This window comes from Podarcis liolepis (assembly GCF_965112155.1).
Source record: "Podarcis liolepis genome assembly, chromosome: 1".
Lineage (NCBI taxonomy): Eukaryota > Metazoa > Chordata > Lepidosauria > Squamata > Lacertidae > Podarcis > Podarcis liolepis.
The window spans coordinates 96,806,036-96,829,934 of NC_139554.1; the positions used below are offsets into that span (position 1 = coordinate 96,806,036).

Consider the following 23,899-nt stretch of genomic DNA (forward strand, 5'->3'; position numbering starts at 1 on the left):
TCACTAACCTCCTAAGGTGTTTTGCTTTCTCTCATCTCCCACTGCAATAAAAAGCTTTCTGCCACCCTTTAATGTTTGATGGGTACCAGAGTTTGCCCCCCCCCTTTTGAGTGCTGCAGCTTAGCTGCATTACTCATAATTATAGACATCCAGCTTCCTGATGCAAGGTAAGATTCTCCACATATCGGAGTCCTTCATTGCAGTCTTTTGGATGAATCTGAAAATTTCAGATTCTGTCAGTTCTTGCTTTTTCCGCCTAAAGTTCAGTTCACCCAATTCTGTATCAGTTCGTGGGTTTTTTAAAGGACCGCATGAATGTTTGCGTGCATTTTCATGCTAATTTCTCCCAATACACTCATTCTTGTGTTCATTTCCCCCCAGTATATAATTTTTTGTGTGCAGTTTGTTTGTTTGTTTGTTGGATAACCGCATTGCAAAATTTGGAGAGGTGTGAATTTCAAAGGATAAGTTGCACGTTGGTTTCTGTATTGATTCATGAAGTGTGAATTTGGTATGTTTGCATTAAAAAGAAACTGGATGAATTTCTCGTCCATTTCTACTTGGAGAATTATGCTTTAACATCAAATCAGATGAATGGGAAAGCCCCATTGCATTAGTTGAAGTCCTTGTGTGCACTTCTGCTAGTGGCACTAGTTAGCTGAATCCTGCCCTATATAAAACACACACACACACACACACACACATATATATACCACTCCCAACATATTTAAAACCAAGTTCGATGAATGGACAGGTGATTTGTCCTGGCTACTAAATGTCATTTTTGTTACAAACTCAAATTTGCTCTTTTGCGTAATTGAACTTCTCATATACAAAATAGCCAGATTCCGCGCCTCCCCCCCCCCCAAGGTTCCCCAGCTTTTTGCATCTGTATCTGTTGGCAAATATTTCCATGGTACAATAGCACCAGAAAGTATTACCAGGCACACTGAGCACAGCTTTTACAAACATTAAAGTTTGTGTTTCTGGCTGTAGGTATAAAATTTGTGTCTCATTTCCCATATTTCTACTTATTGCTGCTAATGAGATGTTACCTTTGTCTTAAAGCTTTCACTTTTAAGTTGCTATAACTAGATGTGAGGATACTTCACTGTTTCATGTTTAGTTGTGTGTTGTTGTTTTAATCTAACAGTGCTATCTCCTCTCGTGCATTCGAAAGAGGAATAACTCTTACTGTTTTGCTTATTTCAGCAAGACAACCTAGGATCCCAATTTAGCCATATGAGTCTCTCCCGACAGCCATCTGGGGAAGCTGCTGATCCTCATGCCACCATGTTCCAGTCCACGGTTGTCCTTCAGCCCCCACAGCAATCTGGTTTCATCATAGCAACGGCCCCACCTCCTCCACCAGCCCCACCGCCACCCCCTGGCCAACCTGTTCCTACTCCTAATTACAGTGCATCCAGCCACCCTGTCAACCAGCAAGTTCTTCAGCAACAGGGATATATGCAGCAACCAATGCCACAGGTAGAGAGAGCTTTGTAATATTACCAGACAATGTAAAAGGTGTAGTTCATATTAACTGTTGATTAAACTGAATCTGGCTTTGTGTAGGGCTTCCTCTTCCTCCAGCCATTTTAATTTATGTGGAAGCAATCTGAACTTCATACTTCAGTCACAGAAAGAATTAAAGGACCCTTGATGTCAACAAGTATTAACTTTTTTATAGCTTAATTTTAGCAGAATTAGAAGTTGATGCATATTTATTACATATTCGAGTCTTCTGTTCTTTAAAAGGACTGTGTGTGCATTACAATAGTTAAAATAATGCCTCATAGGTGTTCCACTGACATATTTGTAATACTGTATTTTGACCTAAACAATACATATTTTAAGTGAGACTACAGTGGTACCTCTAGTTACGAACTTAATTCGTTCCGGACGTCTGTTCTTAACCTGAAACTGTTCTTAACTAGAGGCGCGATTTCCGTTCTCATCCTGGGGCAAAGTTCTCAACTCGAGGTAACTCTTCCAGGTTAGTGGAGTTTGTAACCTGAAGCGTTTGTAACCTGAGATGTTTGTAACTCGAGGTACCACTGTACTTTTTATAGCCTGTGTCTTGTTATTGTTGAGACTTCCACAAGAGCCTCTTCTGTTTATGATAATGGATCCAACAAAGTCATATTCAGGGGGGAGAAAACCTATTGAAATAAGTGTACTTAAATTAATCATGCTCACTGTGTCCACCCAGGCATGGCCAAACTTGGCCCTCCAGCTGTTTTGGGACTACAATTCCCATCATCCCTGACCACTGGTCCTGTTAGCTAGGGATGATGGAAGTTGTAGTCCCAAAACAGCTGGAGAGCCAAGTTTGGCCATGCCTGATACAACCCAATACTTCGGTTATCACATCGGCTGACAAAACATGGAGCCACATTGTGTCTTTCTGCTGTTTTGGATCTAAAGCTGGATACAATGAATGCATGTTAAAATTTCACCAAGAGATAATGCTGTTCAGCAGCTAAACGTTTAAATAACCCCACTCCCCCTATTTTTCACTAGACTTGCTTTTCTGAGTGTGTGTATGTGTATGCTTATAGGCTTTCTTATTTATCTGCCATCATTTTATGCTGCTGGACGTGACTCAATTATAGAAGCATATAAATGAATCTTCAACATGTTGCTTCCTTTTTAGATGCCAGCCTGTTACTGCGCTCCAGGCCAGTATCCACACTCCAGTCAGCAGTATCGGCCAGTTACTTCTGTTCATTACAACACACAGCAAAACCAGCCACTGCCACAGCCTGCACAGCAGACAGGTTGGTGGTCACTCCCCCTCCCCACCCCCTATAGCCCAAATGCATGTACTTCTGGACTTTTTCAGGGTGCTATGTAATGCAGGAGGGAATGCGGTTTTGTTGTGAAAGCCTGAAAGGTCTGTTAAAAATAAAGTAAGCTTTTTTTGGCTTTGAAGTGCTGATAGAATTCCCATTTGGTGAAAATGCATTCTTTTAAATTGTTCAAGCTGATAAATCCTAAGTGACAGGATTCACTAGAAAAGAGGGTGGGAAGTAAATTATTTGTTTGGAAAACATAACCTTGAACACTCACTCTCTTCAATCCATTTTTGGCAATGTGAAGAACTTCTAACAAAAGTCCAAATTGACATGGATTGATGTTCTCCTCAATATTCAACTTTCAAGTTTGTGCAGTTTATACTGTAACGGTAGCATTGCTCCGTAGGTTTTTACCTTAAACTTGTTCAGAAATTATTCAGATAAGATATATCTGATCCTGAGTTATGGCGAACAAGTTTACCTCCCATTTCCCTTGGCTTTTGATGTTTCTCTGGGTCTTCATCCTCAAAATTGCATAAAACTATAACATTTCGGCTTTGTCTTTTCCTTGTGTTTTCTGCTGTTTCTTGAACCTCGTTTAGTCATAGGCGGTAGTTTTAATACAATGACACCCTTACTTTTTACAGATTGAGCTCTATTGTCAAGAAGGTTTGTACTTCAGTATGGTTTAGTGTTTGTGCATGCATTAATTGTTAAGAAGTACAAAGGGGATTCTTCTTTGAGAATTGACAATTGGACTCAGATGCTTTGCTTTATTTTTTGAAATTTTGCTTTACTTGAGAGCCGCTTAGAAATGCTTTCTAGAATATGAAGAGGAACAGTTACGGCTTTTGTCCCACTGGCAACACTTGTGTTCTCAGTGAGCATGTTTTCATTCCCACAGCAGCTAAATAAATAGCAGGGAATATAGGACTGGCTTCTCTTTTAATATGTGCTGTAGAAGTGCAAGGGCTGTCAAAAATGAGATTGTGGCCTTGATCTAGTCATGTTGATAAGGGTTTTTTAATGCCGCCTTTGAAAACTTTGTGTTTTGAAAAAAAGAATACCTCTTACACCATTGGGTCAGGCATGCTGTATCTACGTAGGCCCACATGGAAAGATCTTTTATAGGAAAGGATCAGGCTGGTTATCAGAATACCCAGAGTGTCTGCTCTCTTCCAAATCCCACACAAAGGCTCCAGGAAGACCTGTTTTAAAGTCTGTGTTGATTATATTGGTAGGAGCCACCTTGACTCATTGTGAAGGGATGAAGTAGCATTTGAGCATTTGAAAAGTCAAATATTACCCATTCCTTTATATATCAGCTATTTTAAGTCACCTTGAGGATGTCTTTGGGGCAGAAGGGTAGCATGCATTCCAGAAAAAAATTAAAAAGTTAAGGCTTTCTCACTTTAAAAAACAAATTTAAAATCAGATATCTCATTCTTATTGAGCAGTGTTTGAAAACATTTACAGAGCACTACAATATTACAAGGGCAAGGATGATAAAGAAATCCTAATAGAAAATAATATATTTTATTTTTTTAAAGAACCACCTTTCAAATCTATTATATTTCAGCAATGATTTTGGCACTACTAAAGTGTAGTTCTGTAGTAGGTTTAGGGCTACTAACATTGAATGAGAGAGAATTGTATGATCATATTTGCTTATGTTTGCCATTGTACATGGGAATACAGCCATGTTAAAGTCAGATTTTGTCCATCTTAGCAAGGTTTAAAATGAACCCTCTCTCTTTTTGTGTGCACATGCTATTACTTTAATCTTTATTTTAGATCTGAACAAGTTGCCTTGAACCAATATGAAGTTGGGACCTATTGAAATCAATATAAAAAATAGATACAAGCTTTTCATACTGATTTATTGAATTTCAGTGGGACTGCAAGTAACTTCTAAGTATAGAGGTTGGATGTATGCAGTGGCTTGGATCCGAATTCTTCCTGCTTCCAGAAATGCCCTGCATTCCATCTTGCATTCTTTAGAAGCCCTGCTCCAAGAAACTTGGGGGAGGGCACAGGTGGCTATAGGAAGGAAGGAGAGGGCTAGAAATTCCTTAATTTACCTTCCAATCCAAGATACTTCCTTTAAGTGCATAAGGATAATGTCTCTAACTTGGCTGCCTTTGAGATATTTTAGGGCTCATTAGCCAACCATGTCACACAGTTATTAAAATTCTCCTCTGTTTTCTCACCCAAATTTGCCTTACAATATTGAGGATTGCTGTTGATGAAACTCAAGCAGAAACTTCCTTTGCAGTGTAGAACTTGGTTGCATGGGTCCCAGCCTAAATATTTTCCATCTCGAACAGTATTTCCCACTTGCTGTTTTACAACTCATGCTGGGCAAGACTTCCATGACCAATACATTGTGGATGTAGACATTGCTCATCAGTATGCTCCTGCGGAAGGGGTTTTGCACGTTAGCCAAAGGGCCAGAGCGGGTTTGTTTCTGAGGAGTTGTGCCAGTTTATACACACATTTAGAAGCTTCTGGAACCACCAGCTGAAGCTTAGAGGAAATGTCAAGTTAGTTTCAGGATGTTTGAAGGCCTGGAAAGTTTCCTGCTGTGTGTATGGGAGTTTAAAGATTTCTAGGGCAATAGGAAATAGTATCCATGTAAGTACAAAAAAAAGCACAAGTGCTCTGCAAAATGTGAAAGGGCTGAAGTGTTTAAGCCCATTCTTTCTTAAGTGAAAGCAAAAATAAGCCCATTTGAATGCTACCTGTTGTTCACCACTATCTTCAGTGACCTGTTTTTTTTTTTACTTTGCAGCATTTTAAGTATTTTAGATAATTACTGAAAACAACTTTCAGAATATCTACGTATTTTGTAGTATAGTAAATGTGTGGTTTTATGTGTGTCTCTGTGGCAAACCAGGCCGTGGTATGTGTGATAGATTGTGCAATAGGTTGGCTTTATTCATGAGCTGTTGGATTCGGGGCCGTAACACTGTCTGAGAGGGTTACATTTCTCACAGTGAACCGGTCTCTTTTTCAGCTGCTTCCTGGCTTCCTTTTTAAAGGGGTCTCAGGTGTGTCTGTCTTGGATTGTTGCTTTCTGATCAAGGAGCAAACACTGTTCTTCCCTTTAAGAAAATAAAGAAAGAAAAGTCAGCAACATCTGTCCTTACCTAGGTGGCACTAGAAGGAAGCACCAGGAAGGTGATGTTCAGAAACAGACATTGGGCAAGAATATCTTTGACAGGCTTTTTTTGCCTTTTTGTGGTCTGTTTTGTGTGTCCTGTGTTTTTTGTGTGTTTTCTCACCATGCTTGAGGTTTGCACTACGTTAGTGAAATATTATGTCTCTTCCTGATGCAGATCGTGGTACTATAAGCAATTTTGTTACTTAAGGAAGAGATAGTATTGCAGAATGTATTTTCTCGTTCTTTGCAGAGCTCTTGAATTTTGGGAAGCATGAGGTTTTAAACTACAGTTTGCTAGTGCTGCTGTAAAATAAATTTCAGCAGGTGTTGCTTCTTCCCTTTCTTTTTCCTGCTGAGTGCTGTATTTCTTTCATGCCACTTGGTATTCTGGGGTAGAATAGTGAAGCTAAAAATAGAAAGTGTCTTGAAACCCCATGGGGCAGTGTGTTAGCAGCAATTTATATTGCCCTAGTTCCTCTCTCAGCATGGAAAATTGATTTTTGCTTTGTCTGTGTGAAAGTGCCAGAAGACACTGAATAATTTTCAAAGCTACACTGCAGTCCCTGAGAAATATTATTTTTTTTAAAAAAAAATTGAAGTTGCAGCACTTTTGTAGATTTCCAGGTTTCTGTGCCATCATTGGTACCTTAGCCTGGGTTCTAGTGCTGCTGGACACAATTTGTTAGGTGCTGAATATATTCAGGCATCTATTTTATTTGAAAATATAGAACTGTTGAGAGAGAGCATGATAAAACCTCAGGATCTCTCTTTTCTAAACAGGATTGGGAGGGAGGTATACTAAGTAAACTGTAACTTTGCGACCATGCATATTTAATCTGGCTTGTACACATCTTTTAAGTTTAATAGTCTTAATAGTAAATTGTTAACAAGTGTTTTAGCTGCAATTACTTCAGATTATTACTGATTTCACCTTTTAAAAGAGATTGTGAGGCATCAGGCATAAGCCTGCATTTTATTAATGTTTGATCAGGACTTGTATATTAAAGAGGGCTTAGATTTTCAAAAGTAGATTTTCAAAAGTATTCATGCCAGGCAAGAAGGCTAGCTGCTTAAGAAAACACTGGCACTGTTTTCCTAGACAAGGGGCCCCTTTTTGATTGATAGCAGAAAGCAATTCTCAAAGTCGTAAAAGCTGAAAATACAGACTAAGAGCAGGACATTGACCCTACATGTTACAGAAGATAACAAAGGCAGAGATAAATAATTAGGAATGGGCAAATAGTAAAATGATACCATGGGCCTCTTTTAAACCTTGAGCTGTATTTTCTAAGGCCAGAGGCAAATGGGAGAAAAAAAGCATCTAGCTGGGAAGTCTTTTTAAAGCTGTTTCTTCCTTAAACAGATAATGGGAAAAGCAGCTTGCTGAAGGGGAGGAGGCTTCTTCTGAAACTGTTTTAAACTGAGTCCTTTTCTTTCTTTCTCTCTCTACTTTAAAAAGGCCTTATTCCTTTTAAGAGGCTATCTGTGTTGTGTATTAAATATGTTGGCTTAAATGTAATTATGCAAAGGATTTAACAAATGCTAGAAGAGTTGTATTTATCTTGAAATTAAGTCAGCCACCAGTCCAGCCTCTTGCCAGACAAGAAGACGCCATCAAATGCTGTCCTGATATATTAGCTGTCAGACATTTGTTTAGAAACCTTCAAATGAAGGATATCTTTCAATGTTGATGTGAAACTCAAGATCCTTGACATATGTTTAAGATAAAAATTTAAGATTAACCATTTGTTTTAGAAGGCAATAGGGCAAGGAGGGCAAGAGGTGAGCTGGTAATTAAGATTCCTTGTTGAGACACATGTAAGATATATTACTACTTATTTGTCATTTATAGATGTAACAATATATAGCTGTTTGTCTTCCTTATAAGGACAGAAGGATATGGGTGTATCTTTTTGTGATTGGTTATAGCAATCAGCCAATAGGAAATCCAACCAGGCTGATTGGACAGAGGCAGCCACAGGAGGAGCAAAGGGGGCTGGATTAAGGGAATATAAGGGCTGGCCATAATGGCAGGAGGCCAGGCCAGAGCTTGGTAACCATATACCACTGTGCCTCTCATTTATTTGTCTGACAAATAAATAATTATTTTAAATTCTCTATTGCTGCGTTGAATATTTCATTCCAGCTAAGCGTTAACCACAAGCAGGGTGCTACATTTTATGGTGCCCTGTGACTCGGATAAGTGGTCTGCTGGAACGCAGCCCCTTCGCTCTACTGAGCAGGGTACAAGAGAGAGGATCTCTAAACTGCTTACCCAAGCGCGCACTGGTAAATTTTTCCAGGGGGAACGCAGAAGTCTCGTCTGTCTGATACCCTGCTCACTGGCGGCGACGGACCGGGGGGAAACGGAACCAACCAGGGGTAAGTGCACAAAGGGATTTTTGGCCCTCCAATTAATTGGGAGGAAGAGAAGTCTTGATCAAACTTCTGCGTCTCAGTAAGTGGGAACTGAGTACGCTAGGTGGTTGGGTATATCAGATGGTGGTCTGGTGGGGGAAAAGGGAAAGTTGGGAGGTAGAGTGTGTGGTGAAGTATCTAGCGCATTGTATGTGTGAGAAAGTACAGAGCAATCTGTAGCTGACCTGAGTGTGGAGTGGGTAGTACTTCGGTTCCCAGTGAGGCGACTCCATCTGGGCAAGGAAACCCACGAAGCGTGTGTGTGAGTGACTGAGTGGATACTTCACAGGGCCATACAATGGGAGTTGGGGGTTCAAAAGGGGAAAATACACCTCTTGAATGTATGTTAAATAATTTTAAGAAAGCCTTCTCAGGGGCATATGGAGTCAAAATGACGCCAGAGCGCCTGAGAACGTTATGTGAATTAGAGTGGCCGAAGCAAAATACTGGATGGCCATCTCAGGGAACTTTTGATATAAATTTAGTAAGCAAACTTTGGTCTAACATTGCCAAAGAAATTGGAGGGTGCCCAGAACAATTTTCATATATAGATTCCTGGCTGAGCACATTAAATAAAAATCCTCCATGGATAAGGGAATGCAAAGTCCAACGATGCAAATTATTGGCTGTAAAAGCCGAAGCTAGAAAAGGAATCTTGCCAAATAAACTCAAACCCATTTTTGAGGGACCAGAGGAAGAGCTGCTTCCACCTCCACCCTATGCTCCACATCGAAGGGAGCCTAATCCAAACACTCCACCAGTTGTAACCCCAAGGCAAGAAAGTGGAATGAATAATGGGGCTGGAGTCACAGAACTTGATTCCTTGATAGATTATGATAAATATCTTCAGGAGGCATTGGAGGCCTATAATAAAGCCCAAGCAGAAGTGGTTATTCCATCTGTGAGTCCCAGTAGAACTCCATCTACAGTCTCTTTTAGTGAAACAACTGATTGCCTACCCCAAACTCCTGTACATCCAAGTCCTAGAGAATTATTACAGAAGTTACAGGGAGACCTTAATCGGTCAGCAAGCAATACAGCCAGGCGTATAAAGCTGCTAAAAGAACGCCTTGGGACAAATACCATCCCCTATGATTTGAGGCCCTTAGAGCAAAGCGAAGAGAAAGATCACGTAGTAGCCCCTCTCAGAAGAGTATTTGATGCACTTGAGGAGCCTGTGCTGGTTAACGGGCTACCTGGACCAAGGCCACCTCGAACGTCGACCCTCCAGTACATTCCATTCACAACTACGGATCTGATGAATTGGAAAACACACACCCCATCTTTTGCAGAAAAACCTCAGGCTATGATGGACTTGGTGACTTCAATAATAAATACTCATAGTCCTACTTGGACAGATTGCCGCCAGCTCCTGAATACTCTGTTCACCACTGAGGAAAGGAGAGACATAATTGAAAAGGCACAGATATATTTGCGTGAGCAGGCCAGAGTGGGAAATATTTTTAATATTGACCGTCATCTCCAAGACAACTTTCCCTTGGAAGATCCTAATTGGGATCCAAACAATGTAATTCACCTGGCCAGACTTACCACCTACCGCCAGACGCTTGTGCAAGGTATCCGCAGGGCATGCCAGAAGCCCACTAATATGTCTAAAGTCTCAGAAGTAGAACAGAAACCAAATGAGAGTCCAGGAGACTTTTTAGAGAGGCTGCAAGAAGCCTATCGTATATGGACTCCTTTTGACCCTGAAGCCCCTGAAAACAGCAGAATGATTACTGCTACATTTGTGGCCCAGTGCGCTTCTGACATTCGTAAGAAAATTCAGAAATCAGAAGGATGGGAAGGGATGCTGATGAGCCAAATTATGGCCATTGCACGCCGAGTTTATCGGAATAGGGATGAGGCTGAGAAACAAGAGAAGAAGAAGTGGCAGAAGGAAAAGATGGTAATGCTAGCCACAGCAGTGAAGCAAGACTACCGCCCCTTAAATGGAGGAAGAGGGCGGGGAAGGAATCCACCACTGGGAAGGAATCAATGTGCAAATTGCAAGAAGGAGGGTCATTGGAAGCGGGAGTGTCCTGAACCCCTGAGGTTGGAAGAAGTACGCCCAGGCCCAGGCCCAGGCCCAGGCTCCGGCCCAAGAAACCAGGGACGGGGACGGGGAATGATTCGAGATGGAAGATATCAGAGACCTGGACAAGGACGGAGTAGGGACAATGTCATTGGACTGGCAGAGGAGGATTTTACCCAAGACTAGGAAAGACCGGACTCCATAAAGTTAGGCTTCCAGGAGCCCACGGTCACGATTCAATTAGGAAGCCATTTAATAGACTTTATGATTGATACTGGGGCTGAATACTCAGTACTCCCAGAACTATTGCAGAAAAAGGCATCCAAAAGTGTAGTCATTAAAAGTGCCACTGGTCAGTCAGCTAAGAGGTCTTTCCTCCAACCTTTGGAATGCCAGATTGGGGGACATCGTTTAACCCATCAGTTTTTGTATATACCTGAGTGTCCAATACCTCTCTTAGGTAGAGATATGCTGTCCAAATTGCAGGCCCAAATCACCTTCACTCCTCGAGGTCCAGAAATGAAACTGCCATCAAAGGCAGCAGGAATAATTTCCCTCTCCGTACCTAAGGAACAATCATGGCGCCTAATGTCAGCCCTGCAAGTCCAACCCACATTGGATACAGAGTTAAACAAGCTCCTCCGAACTCTACAGGTACCACCAGGAGTATGGGCCGAAAATAGCCCACCAGGAATGGCCAAGAATATAGCTCCAATTGTAGTAACCTTAAAACCTATGGCTACCCCTGTATCTGTAAAGCAATATCCTTTACCCCGGCGAGCAGCAGAGGGCATCCAGAAACATTTGGACCGCCTATTAAAATATGGTCTGCTTAAGCCCTGCCAATCAGAGTGGAACACACCCCTTTTGCCTGTTCGAAAACCTGGGACAGATGAATACAGGCCAGTGCAGGACTTGAGGCTCGTAAACCAGGCTATCGAGACCTTGCACCCAAATGTACCAAACCCATACACCCTGCTGAGTTTGATCCCACCAGAAGCAACATTTTTTACTGTATTGGACTTGAAAGATGCATTCTTCTGTTGCCGGCTGGCACCACAGAGCCAACCTATATTTGCCTTCCAGTGGGAAGACCCTTTAACAGGAACAAAAGGCCAGCTAACTTGGACAAGATTGCCCCAGGGATTCAAAAATTCCCCAACTTTATTTGGCACTGCCTTGGCGAAGGATCTAACAAGTTACCCCTCAATACCTGGAGAAAAGGTGGTTCTGCAATATGTAGATGACCTTATACTAGCAGCAAAGGATTTTGATACCTGTAAAGAAGGTACAGAGGAACTGCTCCACTTGCTCTGGCAAGCTGGCTACCGAGTTTCCCAGAAAAAGGCACAGTTATGTTTAGAAAAGGTCAAATATTTGGGCTTTGACATCTCACACCAACAACGAGCATTGAGGCCAGAGAGGAAAGAAGCTATTTGCCTTATCAAGGAACCTACCACAAGGAAACAACTCAGAGGATTCCTGGGAACAGCAGGGTTTTGTAGACTATGGATACCTGATTTCAGCAGTCTGGCCAAGCCCTTACATGAAAGCACTCGAGGTGCAGAAAAGGACCCATTCGTATGGGGACCTGAGCAGCAACAAGCCTTTTTAGTTATCAAACAACGACTTATGGAGGCCCCAGCCCTTGGACTGCCTAATTCGGAAAAACCCTTTCAGCTGTATGTACATGAACAGAATGGGATTGCAGCGGCAGTCCTGACCCAGAGATTAGGAAGTTGGAACCGTCCAGTAGCTTATTTGTCAAAACAATTGGACTCAGTAGCAAAAGGATGGCCTCCATGCCTAAGGGCAGTAGCGGCCACTGCCAGCCTTGTCAAAGAAGCTGATAAATTTACCTTCGGCCAGACAATGTATGTGAATGTACCTCATGCTGTTCTGACACTCATGGAATATAAGGGTAGTTATTGGCTAACGAACCCAAGGATGGCTAGGTACCAAGGCCTATTGTGTGAAAATCCCAGGATTCATCTACGAGTAGTGAATATGCTCAATCCAGCGACTTTGCTGCCCCTACCAGAGGTAGATGATGAAGAATCACATGATTGTCTCCAAATAATGGATGAAGTTTATTCCAGTAGACCCGATCTGAAAGATGAACCATTGAAAAATCCAGATGTTGTATATTATACTGATGGTAGCAGCTACCTGCATGAAGGTGCCAGACGAGCAGGATATGCTGTGGTCACCAATGAGGAAGTTGTGGAAGCTGAAGCTTTGCCTGCTGGCACCTCGGCACAAAAAGCTGAACTTATAGGTTTAACTAGAGCTCTGCAATTGGCAGCCGGATGTAAGGCAAACATCTATACTGATTCTAAATATGCCTTCTTAACCCTGCATGCACATGGTGCTCTATGGAAAGAAAGAGGTCTAATAGGAGCCCACGGGAAGGCCTTGAAATATGGACCTGAAGTAGAAATCCTGTTAGAAGCAGTATGGGCTCCAGAACAGATTGCTGTAATGCACTGCAAAGGTCATGGACGAGGAAGGGATCCAATAACCAGAGGAAATCATGCTGCTGACAAAGCAGCCCGAGAGGCAGCCCAAAAGCCTGTGGGAGGATTTATAGCAGCCCTCATACCAGAGGTAGCTCCAGAAGAAGTTAAACCTCACTATACCCCAGAAGAGAGGAAGTGGGCTGAACAGGAAGGAGCAGTTGTGAAGGACGGTTGGATGATCCTGCTGGACAATAGGATTTATGTACCTCATCACCTAGCAGGCACAATTGTAAGAAATTATCATGAATCTACTCACCTTGGCGGTACTGCAACCAGAGAGAGTCTCAGTCGGAAGTTGTATATTATTAACCTATCACAATTAGCAACTTGCATTTCACAGAAATGTGTTCTTTGTGCTAAAAACAATCCCAGGCAGGGACCGGTACAACCTCCTGGAATCCAACATGTGGGATATGTCCCCATGGAAAGCCTAATTGTGGACTTCACAGAGCTGGTCCCTTCTAAGGGATTCAAGTATCTCCTTGTGTTTGTAGACACTCTTACCGGATGGGTTGAAGCTTTTCCCACCCGAACTGAAAAGGCACGAGAGGTAACTAAGAGACTCCTCACTGAATTGATCCCGAGGTTTGGATTACCTAGATGCATTGGAAGTGACAATGGGCCAGCGTTCATTGATCAAGTAGTACAAGAAGTATGTCGAGTCCTACAAGTGAAATGGAGACTGCATGCAGCCTATAGGCCTCAGAGTTCAGGGAAAACTGAAAGAATGAATCGGACTCTGAAAACCCAATTGGCAAAATTAACCCAGGAAACGGGATTGGGATGGGTAGATGTGTTACCCATAACACTGTTTCGTGTTCGGTGTGCACCCACAAAAAGACTTAAGTTGTCACCTTTTGAGCTCCTGTATGGGAGACCGCCCTCCTTTGTTCAGGATATTCCAGCTGATCTTAAACAAATAGGAGACCATGTGACACAGGGACAAGTGCAATCTCTCTCCCGTGTTTTTGTTTCTCTTAACAGGTGGGTCCTCGAGCGCACGCCGTGCAGCATTGCCGAGCCGATTCATCAGTTCCAGGCTGGCGATAGCGTATGGGTGAAAGAGTGGAAACGTGATCCACTTGCACCTAAGTGGCGTGGACCTTACACCGTCTTGCTCTCTACTCCAACAGCGGTGAAGGTAGCTGAGGTGACCCCCTGGATTCATCACTCTCGTTTGAAGAAGTCCGAAGGCAGTTGGACGTGCAAAGGTGACCCCTCTAATCCTCTTAAACTGACTCTCTCCAAAAACCCCTGTATCTAGCCCTACCGGGAACGGGCTAGGTCACGGGCAACATTAGACGACCGGCCTGCTGCAGCCACAACCTGGAAGCTGGCTGACCTGCGCACGCCTGAAGCTTGAGGAGCATCTGAACCAGCGATTGTGAAAGGAAAGATTCTCTTATACAATTAATTGACTGCCCACCCCCTTGTGGAACAATTATCAGAGATATTACTCATTGGGGATCCTCGGGATATATGTTTTGGTCTTGGTGGTTCCCCATTTCTGTCACTGGGGGAATTATATTGGGACTAATATTTATTTGCTATCACTATAAGGTAATCTTTTGTGGAAGGAATGCATATGCTAGACATCAACATGATTCTATTATTAATCCTGATCCCTTGGGAAGGGGAAGGGTCCTTGAATCTGGCCAAATTGACTAAATATGGATTCCACCATGACCACAATATGTGGGTAGGTTTAGCTGAAATGGTAGCCAATGTTGCAAATAGGACCAATTGCCTTGTTTGCTCTCTTGGGCCAGATGATTCAGAGGGAGGTATGCCCTTATTACCGATACCATTAGATGCCATTGGTATGGTAAGCGAAATACCAAACCAGACAGAAGTACAGAATTTTCCCGGATGGAACTCAACTAAACCATTACGAGTTATACCTGTACAAGGGGAATTCTGTGTACATAAATCATCAGATGCAGCTGATTCTACCATGATAGGCTCTTCTCATTGTCACTATACTTGGCATAATATTAAGAATACCTGGGCACACGATACTACCTATCGAACTCGGGATGCCTTGCCCTGTGCACCTCCTTTTATTCATGCATGGAAAGTGGTATGGAACATAACTGTGACAGAAAAAGGCAATCTAACATACTGCACTGTGAACTCTCTACCTCTTTTGCTATTTCGCCTTCTGTACTCCACGTACCAAAGACCTCAGACACGATGGTTGTGGTGGATATGTGGAGAATGGGCATACAAGAAACTCCCCTCCAAATGGAGTGGGACTTGTTTCCTGGGATGGGTATTACCACCAATGTGGATTATGCCTACTAATTTGGCCAAGCGTACACGAAGAAACGCTGATATTTCTCATATAGCAGGAGGAAGTACCCAAAGTTGGAGCGGTACTGATGATTGGCCACCAGAGCGCATTATAGCCTATTATGATCCTGCCTCCTGGAATCCTGGTGAGCTCATACAAGGGGCACGGGATCCTATTTATAATCTAAACAGAATAATTCGATTGCAAGCAGTAGTGGAACTTGTAACCAATGCAACGGCCCGGAGTTTGAGACTTATTGCACAACAATTGGATGAAAGTAGAGCCGCCATTTTGCAGCTGAAAATGGGAATGGATTATGTACTTGCCAAGCAGGGAGGCCTATGTGGAGTCTTGAACTTGACAGGGAATGCCTGTTGCTTTAACATTTCAGATAATGGTGAGGCAATCCGTGTGTTGGCCACAAAGATGGAGAATATAGCACATGTCCCAGTACAAACATGGGAAGGATGGGATATGGGATGGCTCACCAATTGGTTACCTAATGTCACAGGACTCAAAGGGATACTATTGTCTTGCTTGTTTTTCTTGACAGTAGTGGTAATGGTTTTATGTATGATGCCATGTATCATTTCATGTTTTAGAAGTACAATTAGCAAGATGGTTTCAAATGAAACTCTACCTCATATCATGGCCCTATACAGAGCTTTACCTCAGGAATATGATGAAGGTCAAGCTATCAAGGACACTTGGGACGAAGGTCCTTGAGCTTGAAAGGGGGGAATGAGGCATCAGGCATAAGCCTGCATTTTATTAATGTTTGATCAGGACTTGTATATTAAAGAGGGCTTAGATTTTCAAAAGTAGATTTTCAAAAGTATTCATGCCAGGCAAGAAGGCTAGCTGCTTAAGAAAACACTGGCACTGTTTTCCTAGACAAGGGGCCCCTTTTTGATTGATAGCAGAAAGCAATTCTCAAAGTCGTAAAAGCTGAAAATACAGACTAAGAGCAGGACATTGACCCTACATGTTACAGAAGATAACAAAGGCAGAGATAAATAATTAGGAATGGGCAAATAGTAAAATGATACCATGGGCCTCTTTTAAACCTTGAGCTGTATTTTCTAAGGCCAGAGGCAAATGGGAGAAAAAAAGCATCTAGCTGGGAAGTCTTTTTAAAGCTGTTTCTTCCTTAAACAGATAATGGGAAAAGCAGCTTGCTGAAGGGGAGGAGGCTTCTTCTGAAACTGTTTTAAACTGAGTCCTTTTCTTTCTTTCTCTCTCTACTTTAAAAAGGCCTTATTCCTTTTAAGAGGCTATCTGTGTTGTGTATTAAATATGTTGGCTTAAATGTAATTATGCAAAGGATTTAACAAATGCTAGAAGAGTTGTATTTATCTTGAAATTAAGTCAGCCACCAGTCCAGCCTCTTGCCAGACAAGAAGACGCCATCAAATGCTGTCCTGATATATTAGCTGTCAGACATTTGTTTAGAAACCTTCAAATGAAGGATATCTTTCAATGTTGATGTGAAACTCAAGATCCTTGACATATGTTTAAGATAAAAATTTAAGATTAACCATTTGTTTTAGAAGGCAATAGGGCAAGGAGGGCAAGAGGTGAGCTGGTAATTAAGATTCCTTGTTGAGACACATGTAAGATATATTACTACTTATTTGTCATTTATAGATGTAACAATATATAGCTGTTTGTCTTCCTTATAAGGACAGAAGGATATGGGTGTATCTTTTTGTGATTGGTTATAGCAATCAGCCAATAGGAAATCCAACCAGGCTGATTGGACAGAGGCAGCCACAGGAGGAGCAAAGGGGGCTGGATTAAGGGAATATAAGGGCTGGCCATAATGGCAGGAGGCCAGGCCAGAGCTTGGTAACCATATACCACTGTGCCTCTCATTTATTTGTCTGACAAATAAATAATTATTTTAAATTCTCTATTGCTGCGTTGAATATTTCATTCCAGCTAAGCGTTAACCACAAGCAGGGTGCTACAATTGCATGCTTTATTTCCTTGATGCATACATTATGATCTTAATAAGGAAATAAAGACCCTGCTTCTACAGGATGTAGTTTTGCATAGTACGTCCAATATTTTAGGTACAAGGCAAACCTGCCTTAAGGACAAGAAGTTGGGTGAAATCAGCCACTTCTCCATTCTGAGCTTTTGAATCTTTATCTAGTAATGAACATGATATTTGATAGCCTGTGCCTAGAAAACAGATGTAGTCCACTCATCAGACTTAACATCTTATGCCATGCTCATTCTGAATCAAATAAATTTGCTGCAGGAAAGACTTGTAGAAAAACAAAAACAAGGTATCATGAATGGGTTCATTATTTTTGGGAGAGCCCTAAGGTTTAGTACTGTATTCAGTGTCTGGGATTGTGAATGCACACATGTAAATAATGCAGCATGGCTGTCCAGATGAAACACTTCCATTGAGAGTTAGGCTGAACCGATTAAACAGCAAAGCACTGACACAGGTGATACATCTTGTTTTCAAAAGCAGGACAGCAAAGTGCAATGGAATGTGATACTTCCCTTGAAACTGAGTACGGGGAAATCAGTGTCTGAAAGTTCAGCACAGCATTCAGCATTTCAAAGTACAAATAGTGGCTTGGCCCCCCTCATCTGTTTTCAAAGGAGAAAAAAAATGCCAAACACATTACAATGCAACAGCTGAAATGAGGCCTCTCAAGCACTGTGTGCTTTACTTTATTTATATGATTTTCCAGGGAGACAGGAAGGCACAATTTGTAAAGGAGCAATTAGGAAGAAGAGCAAAAAGATAGCATTATGTGGCCAGAAAAAAAGAGAAAGGGGCAGCTGATCATATTTTAACAGATGAAGGTGTATATTGCAGAATGTAGGTCTTAATTTGAGTTTCTAAGGGCTCAGTGTCAGTTTATTGAAATAAAACATGTTTGAATGTTACAGATACAGTGCTGGCTTTTCACTGGAGAAATATCCCATGCCTTTAAAAGCTGTGCTCACCACCCAATGCTTTACACTGTATAAAAAAAAGCTTACAAGAATGGTACATTCCACATGCAAATTATTTTCCAGTAATTGGGTGGGAAAGAGAACCTTTTCTCTTAACTTATTCTGTTCACCCAGCTAAGAAGCAGTGCCAGATCTTGCCAGCTCCATGCATAGTTTTACTGGGACCAAATACCTTATTCTCAAAATAGAAGAAAAATAGGCACCTGCCGTTGATAAGACTATGCTCAGTCTTCATTTCTTAAGTAACTTAGAAACTTGAGCCTGTTCTGTCAATCTGTATGAAGGCATTTGGTTTAAGAAGATATTGTAATATACTTTTAAGGTGATCTGATAATACCTTGGCCTTTAAGTAGTGAGGTGGTACCTTAGCTTAAGGTCAGTGAGAATTTAGCCCTTGTTCCTGTCCTTTGAACCCCATTGGGAGACTTCCAAACTACCATCTTGTCAGTAAATGGAAAAGATGATAGGAGGGGGAACCTTTTGTTGCAAAATATTCCATGTTCTTTTTATACTTAGGACTGTTCCAACTCATGAAATAAGTCAGACCTGTGACCAGGTAAACAGACACACACATAACACACACATCTCAGCCTTCAAAAGTAAGATAAATTGTCTGTCTTGCATTGTTGTTCAGTGGGCTTGTTCAACTTGATATGCATGTGTTGTTACTGATTAAAATAAAACAAAATTACTCAAGGAGACAATGAAAAAGGAAAGAAATCAAAGTTCAAAAAGCCAATGCTTTGTATACCTGAATAGAATCTGTCATTTTAGTGAAAATGAAGTACAAACTCATAGTTGCACTGGACTTAAGTAGGCAAAAGTTGCCACATGCCAACTAAGTATGATTAGTTGGAGGAACTGTCCAAACAAAACTGCCCCATGTATCTATAGTGCCCTCCCTTTAGATGTTATAACACTGGCATGGGAGCTCATTTTCCTGTGAGTTCAGTCAGTGCTGTTGCTGTGACATATGAAAAGGCCCACGGTTATATGAGCAGGGCTACTGACATGGGTCTTACTGCACAGTTGTTGACAGATCCTGTGCAGTTATCCCTACCAACCTCTTGCTCATCCTTTAAACATTACAACATATTTGTGCTATAAACCCACAGATTCCTGTACTACAGCTGTAGCATCTAAAGGGAACTGGGGTATAAATATGTTTTGTTATAACGTGTCAAAATGAATAATATTTCTGTATTTGCAGGTTACCAAGTTATGCCTAACCAGCAGCAAAACTACCAGGGTTTAGTTGGCGTCCAGCAATCTCAGAACCAAAATCTAGTCAGTGGCCAGCCAAACAATATTGGAAATCAGATCCAAGGTGTACTTGTTCCGTACCCACCTGTGCCATCTTATCAAGTAAGCTATTGTCTGTTATTGTCTTCTTCTTATTCCAAATATGAAATACAATTGATTCTTTTTTAAAACACTGAAGCTTTGCCTAGTCAGGACTAAGGGTTGTTGGTCACTTTTGGAACAGGGTTATCACAAATGTATACAAACATCATTCTTAACTGCCGCAAAATGGTTTGTTGAAGCGAAACATTTTATTTGTAGACTAAAGCTTCACAGTTACTCAGTTTGGATTTTAAACAATGGATAAGTTTTGCTTACTCTGTTTCCAGAGATCAGCTAAGCCCATTTGCAGAACAATCAAGGTGCCCGAATACAGTGTGTCACGTCTTTCTGCATATTAGTTTTGTGTAACATTCGCCTACCACTGTTCCACATCGTTTTCATAGGCATCTTGAAGAGCCAGAGTCTCTGGAAAATCCTCTCTGCCATTCCACAGGCTCTGCTCAAGAGTGAGACCTAAGACTTCCTCTGAGCTAAACCACTTCAAATTGTATGTAGGGGCTGCTGGAAAACTAGAACCAGGGAGAATGTTAGGCTCTGGAAGGCCCTGACACCTAGTTTTCTTTGTGAAGGGAATTGCTTTGTATGGATGAGAACTCATTCATGTTGGACCCCTACCTATAATTTGAAGCATTTCATCCTAGCGATAGGTTTTTGCCTCCTTGGTAAGTACTAGGCTGTCTCTCTTGGACCCGAGAAGCTGTTGTCAGGATGGGTATATATGGACCTTGGTTTACAGCAGGACTGGGGAATGTGTGGCCCTCCATTTGATATTGGACTCCCTTCTTCCATCAGCCCCAGCTAGCATGGTCAATGTGCTGGGATTATGAGAGGTGCAGTCCAGCAACTTCTGGAGGGTCACTGGTTCCCCGCCCCTTGTTTACTAAACAGGTTGTCATAATAAATGTGTCGGTTCTTTTTCTTTTTAAAAAACTTTATTAGGTATCCTAATGTACTTCTAATCCTCAGGTTTCAATGGCTCAAGGTTCCCAAGGAATGTCTCAGCAGACATATCAACAGCCAGTTGTTATTCCCAGTCAGTCTAACCAAGGACTATCCACATCGGGAATGCCAGTTTACTACAGTGTCATTCCATCTGGACAACAGAATAATTTAAGGTGAGTTTAACATTATTATTTTTTTAAGAATGGATCATATTATTTGTATGCTGCTTTTCCACAAAATGGTTGTGCTCAAAGTAGCCAGAAACCACAAGAAAAAAGGCAGTAGGAAAAGCAGTTCATTAAAAAACCTATTGGTCTTTAGTAATCTGAGCTGATGTATTTACAAGGATTTGAAATACAATTTCCTACATAGAGGCTGTTTTATTTTTATTATATTATTAAAAGAGAAATGCCTGGTGGTCATTTTAGTAAAGAAAAGCTGTAATTGTGCATGGCATGTAGCTCACTTGGTTAGAGGGTGGTGCTGATAATTCCAAGGTTGCATTTTGAACCCCTGTAAGGGACAGCTGCATATTCCTGCATTGCAGGGGGTTGGACTAGATGGCCCTCAGGGTCCCTCCCAACTCTTATGATTCTATGTCTGCTGAAACTTCAAAAACCATAAACTACCTTCCTGGGCATAGATTTCTTTTCTCAAATTTCTTATTTTGCTCAGTGGATCTTAGACTTTATGGCAATATGCTCTGTGCCTTGTTCTCACTCCTCCTTGCAGGAAAATTGCAACTGTGCTTACTTAGGATGCAAAAAGATAATACATTTTCAAACTGTACTTACCCCCTTTTTTCCGGCACAGAAACAGCCCAGCTTTCCCCACAGCTTCACAACACAATGGGGAGTTAATCATCAGCATTTTAAATGCCGCTCTTGGCTGTCTGTCTTGCCCCTCCTCCTCCTAGTCTTAAGATGTGCTGTTCACCTTTTCAAAAGGTGAGAGAGCAGGAAAGCACAGCATTAAAAACAGTCCCTTAAAACGAGCAGCAAAGCTGCTTCAAATATGTGGCTCTGAGTTTGCAGTTTCGAACTGATCAGCATTGTGCATAGCCAGCTTCTACTGTGGAGCTGGTTACCTCTGACCTAGATCCCAGACAAGGAATGATACATCTGTATATAACAGGCATAGGCAAACTCGGCCCTCCAGATGTTTTGAGACTACAATTCCCATCATCCCTGACCACTGGTCCTGTTAGCTAGGGATGATGGGAGTTATAGTCCCAAAACATCTGGAGGGCTGAGTTTGCCCATGCCTGGTATATAACATAGTGAATGCATTTCCTCACTATGCATTTCTTAGGTCTCTGTGCAATCCTGGTTTCTTGGAAGGAGTTAATTTGGCAGCAGTCCCAGACAAGTAGGAGATTTACCTATGCTATCTGTTTCACTTACGCCAGTCTGCAGGTGACCTGCTCTAGCTTTTGTAAAATTATAAATATATTTATTTACAACCCACCTTTTCCCCAGAGCAGGACTCAAGGCAGCCAACAGATAAAAACACGAAAACACAGATAAGACAGAAAAAGGCTAAATACACAGGAAATGTGACATATACCAGTGAACCTTTGCATCCAACCAAAGTGTATGTGTGAGGGGGTTGTGTAACATATGCAGTACCTCGTGCCAGGCTCAAATTTTACTCCTAATTGTGGCGTTTCATTTGCACCATCACAAAGAAGGTTGTGATTTAAACAGTGGGAGCTGACAGCAAGCCACTTTGTAGTTCAATTGGATTTATTCAAGCATTTAACAAATACATAGTTGTTCTAATGGCATTCATTTAGTTATTATTATTAGCGGTATTACATGGATGGATGAAATGATCTGATTCTTATTTGAGTGCTAAGAGGCAAACTAAGATGTCTCAAAAGTGCAATCCTGTATCAACACAACATTAGTTTCCCACTTAAGGCCAATTTCTTTCCCTTATCAAGTAAAATGGATGGGTTTCCAAGGATGGAGCAATAGTATCCTGCACAGCTCTTTGGTCATGTGCAGTTATTCTGCAGAAGTACTGCGAAATAGATTTTGAGGTCACCTTGGTGAAGAGTTCTGACTTCGTTTATATTCCCTGCAAAACAACGAAAAAAATCTCGCCTGTAGGTTATCTTTGTATCAGTTCTATTTGATATTTAGGGTTCCTTTGATCTTTGAGCGTTGTGCTTTGAAAGCAGCTTTTATTTTTTTAATGTCAGCAATTTGCAGTAATGTGTTGCATTAATGGCAATCTTCAAAGCCTGGTCACCTTTCCAAAAGCCACACCATGAATAATTCACAAGAAGATTAGAGAAATGAGAACAGTCACTAATTTTTCCCCCATGGCAACTGTTTCACCCTCTCATCTTAATTTTTATTAGTATAAATTGTAAGTAGGGTTCATTCCTCCCCCTAGAGCTTATAAATCTTTTCAAATTATGAAACGACAAACGAATTGTAAAATGGCAAAAAGGGAAGGAATAACAACGTGCCCAAGCAGTCTGTAGGATAACCACCTTATATAGGTTTGGCTGCTTTCTTCATCCTGCAGGGGCCAAGGAGGAGGGCTACAGCTAGCCAGCCCTGTGCCACCTCTTTACCTATTTTGCCAGGATGGCAGGTGTATGAACTAGCAGGGTTGCGTAGCTGTACTTTCTGTAACAAGTAAATTATGTATTGGTTCTCCTGTTCAAAATCAGATCGCATGCTACAAGCGGCTTTCACACATTTCAGGTGTCCTGGCTGAGGTCTACAGCTTGCATTTAATACACGGTGTTTTCCTTCCTTCCATCTCTCGCCCCCCCCCCCCCCGGCCCGCCTTCTGCAGCTCATCAGTAGCATATCTTCAGCCTCCTGGATCAGAGCAGATACAGTTCCCTCGGACAACCTCGCCCTGCAACTCCCAGCAACTCCAAGGACAACAGTGTGCAGGTGTGAAAAGAGAGTCGTGACCATTAGGCCCTTTCACTCTCTGATCGTGGGGCTAATTTTTAAAAAATAAAGACAACAACCTTATTTGCTTATCAATCCTAGTCCAGTGAAATTGCATACAGTGAGTAGTGCATGTACTGGATTCTAAGATTTGTTGAAGTTCATGAATGGAGACTTGCCAACCTTCTTATCTCCACACCCCTCCAGGCCCCGTGACCCCTGAAAAGCCTATCAAGAAGGCCAGGGGCACCATTCCAACCAGCATGGGATGGCATGCATGCCTCAGGCAGGGGTAGGCCTTCTGCTGGGGAAGTGGAGTTCACCAAAATTAGACAGACCTCTTCCTGGCGGCAGCAGCCGCCGCCGCCAGTGAAGTGGGCATTGGGGCAATGATGTCAACCGTCTGCTCTCCTGGCCTAAAATATTTTTGCTGTTCTGGCCTAACTTGCCCCACAAGGTTATGGAA

General features: G+C 41.9%; 1 protein-coding gene and 1 long non-coding RNA gene across 5 annotated transcripts in view; one reads left to right on the forward strand and one right to left on the reverse strand.

Moving 5' to 3' along the window:
- Positions 1-23,899, forward strand: part of R3HDM1 (R3H domain containing 1) — an 88,275-nt gene that overhangs the window by 58,376 nt on the left and 6,000 nt on the right. For all 4 annotated transcript variants that reach the window (XM_083488732.1, XM_083488733.1, XM_083488734.1 and 1 more), the window contains 5 exons: positions 1,213-1,488; positions 2,657-2,780; positions 19,419-19,573; positions 20,540-20,688; positions 23,330-23,433. In XM_083488732.1, coding sequence (XP_083344858.1) covers positions 1,213-1,488; positions 2,657-2,780; positions 19,419-19,573; positions 20,540-20,688; positions 23,330-23,433 — 808 coding nt within the window. The remainder of the gene's footprint in view (positions 1-1,212; positions 1,489-2,656; positions 2,781-19,418; positions 19,574-20,539; positions 20,689-23,329; positions 23,434-23,899) is intronic.
- Positions 22,421-23,323, reverse strand: LOC310701431. The gene is made up of 2 exons (XR_014523045.1): positions 23,019-23,323; positions 22,421-22,597 (listed from the first exon to the last, which is right to left on the reverse strand). It is a non-coding gene; the product is annotated as an uncharacterized lncRNA (long non-coding RNA).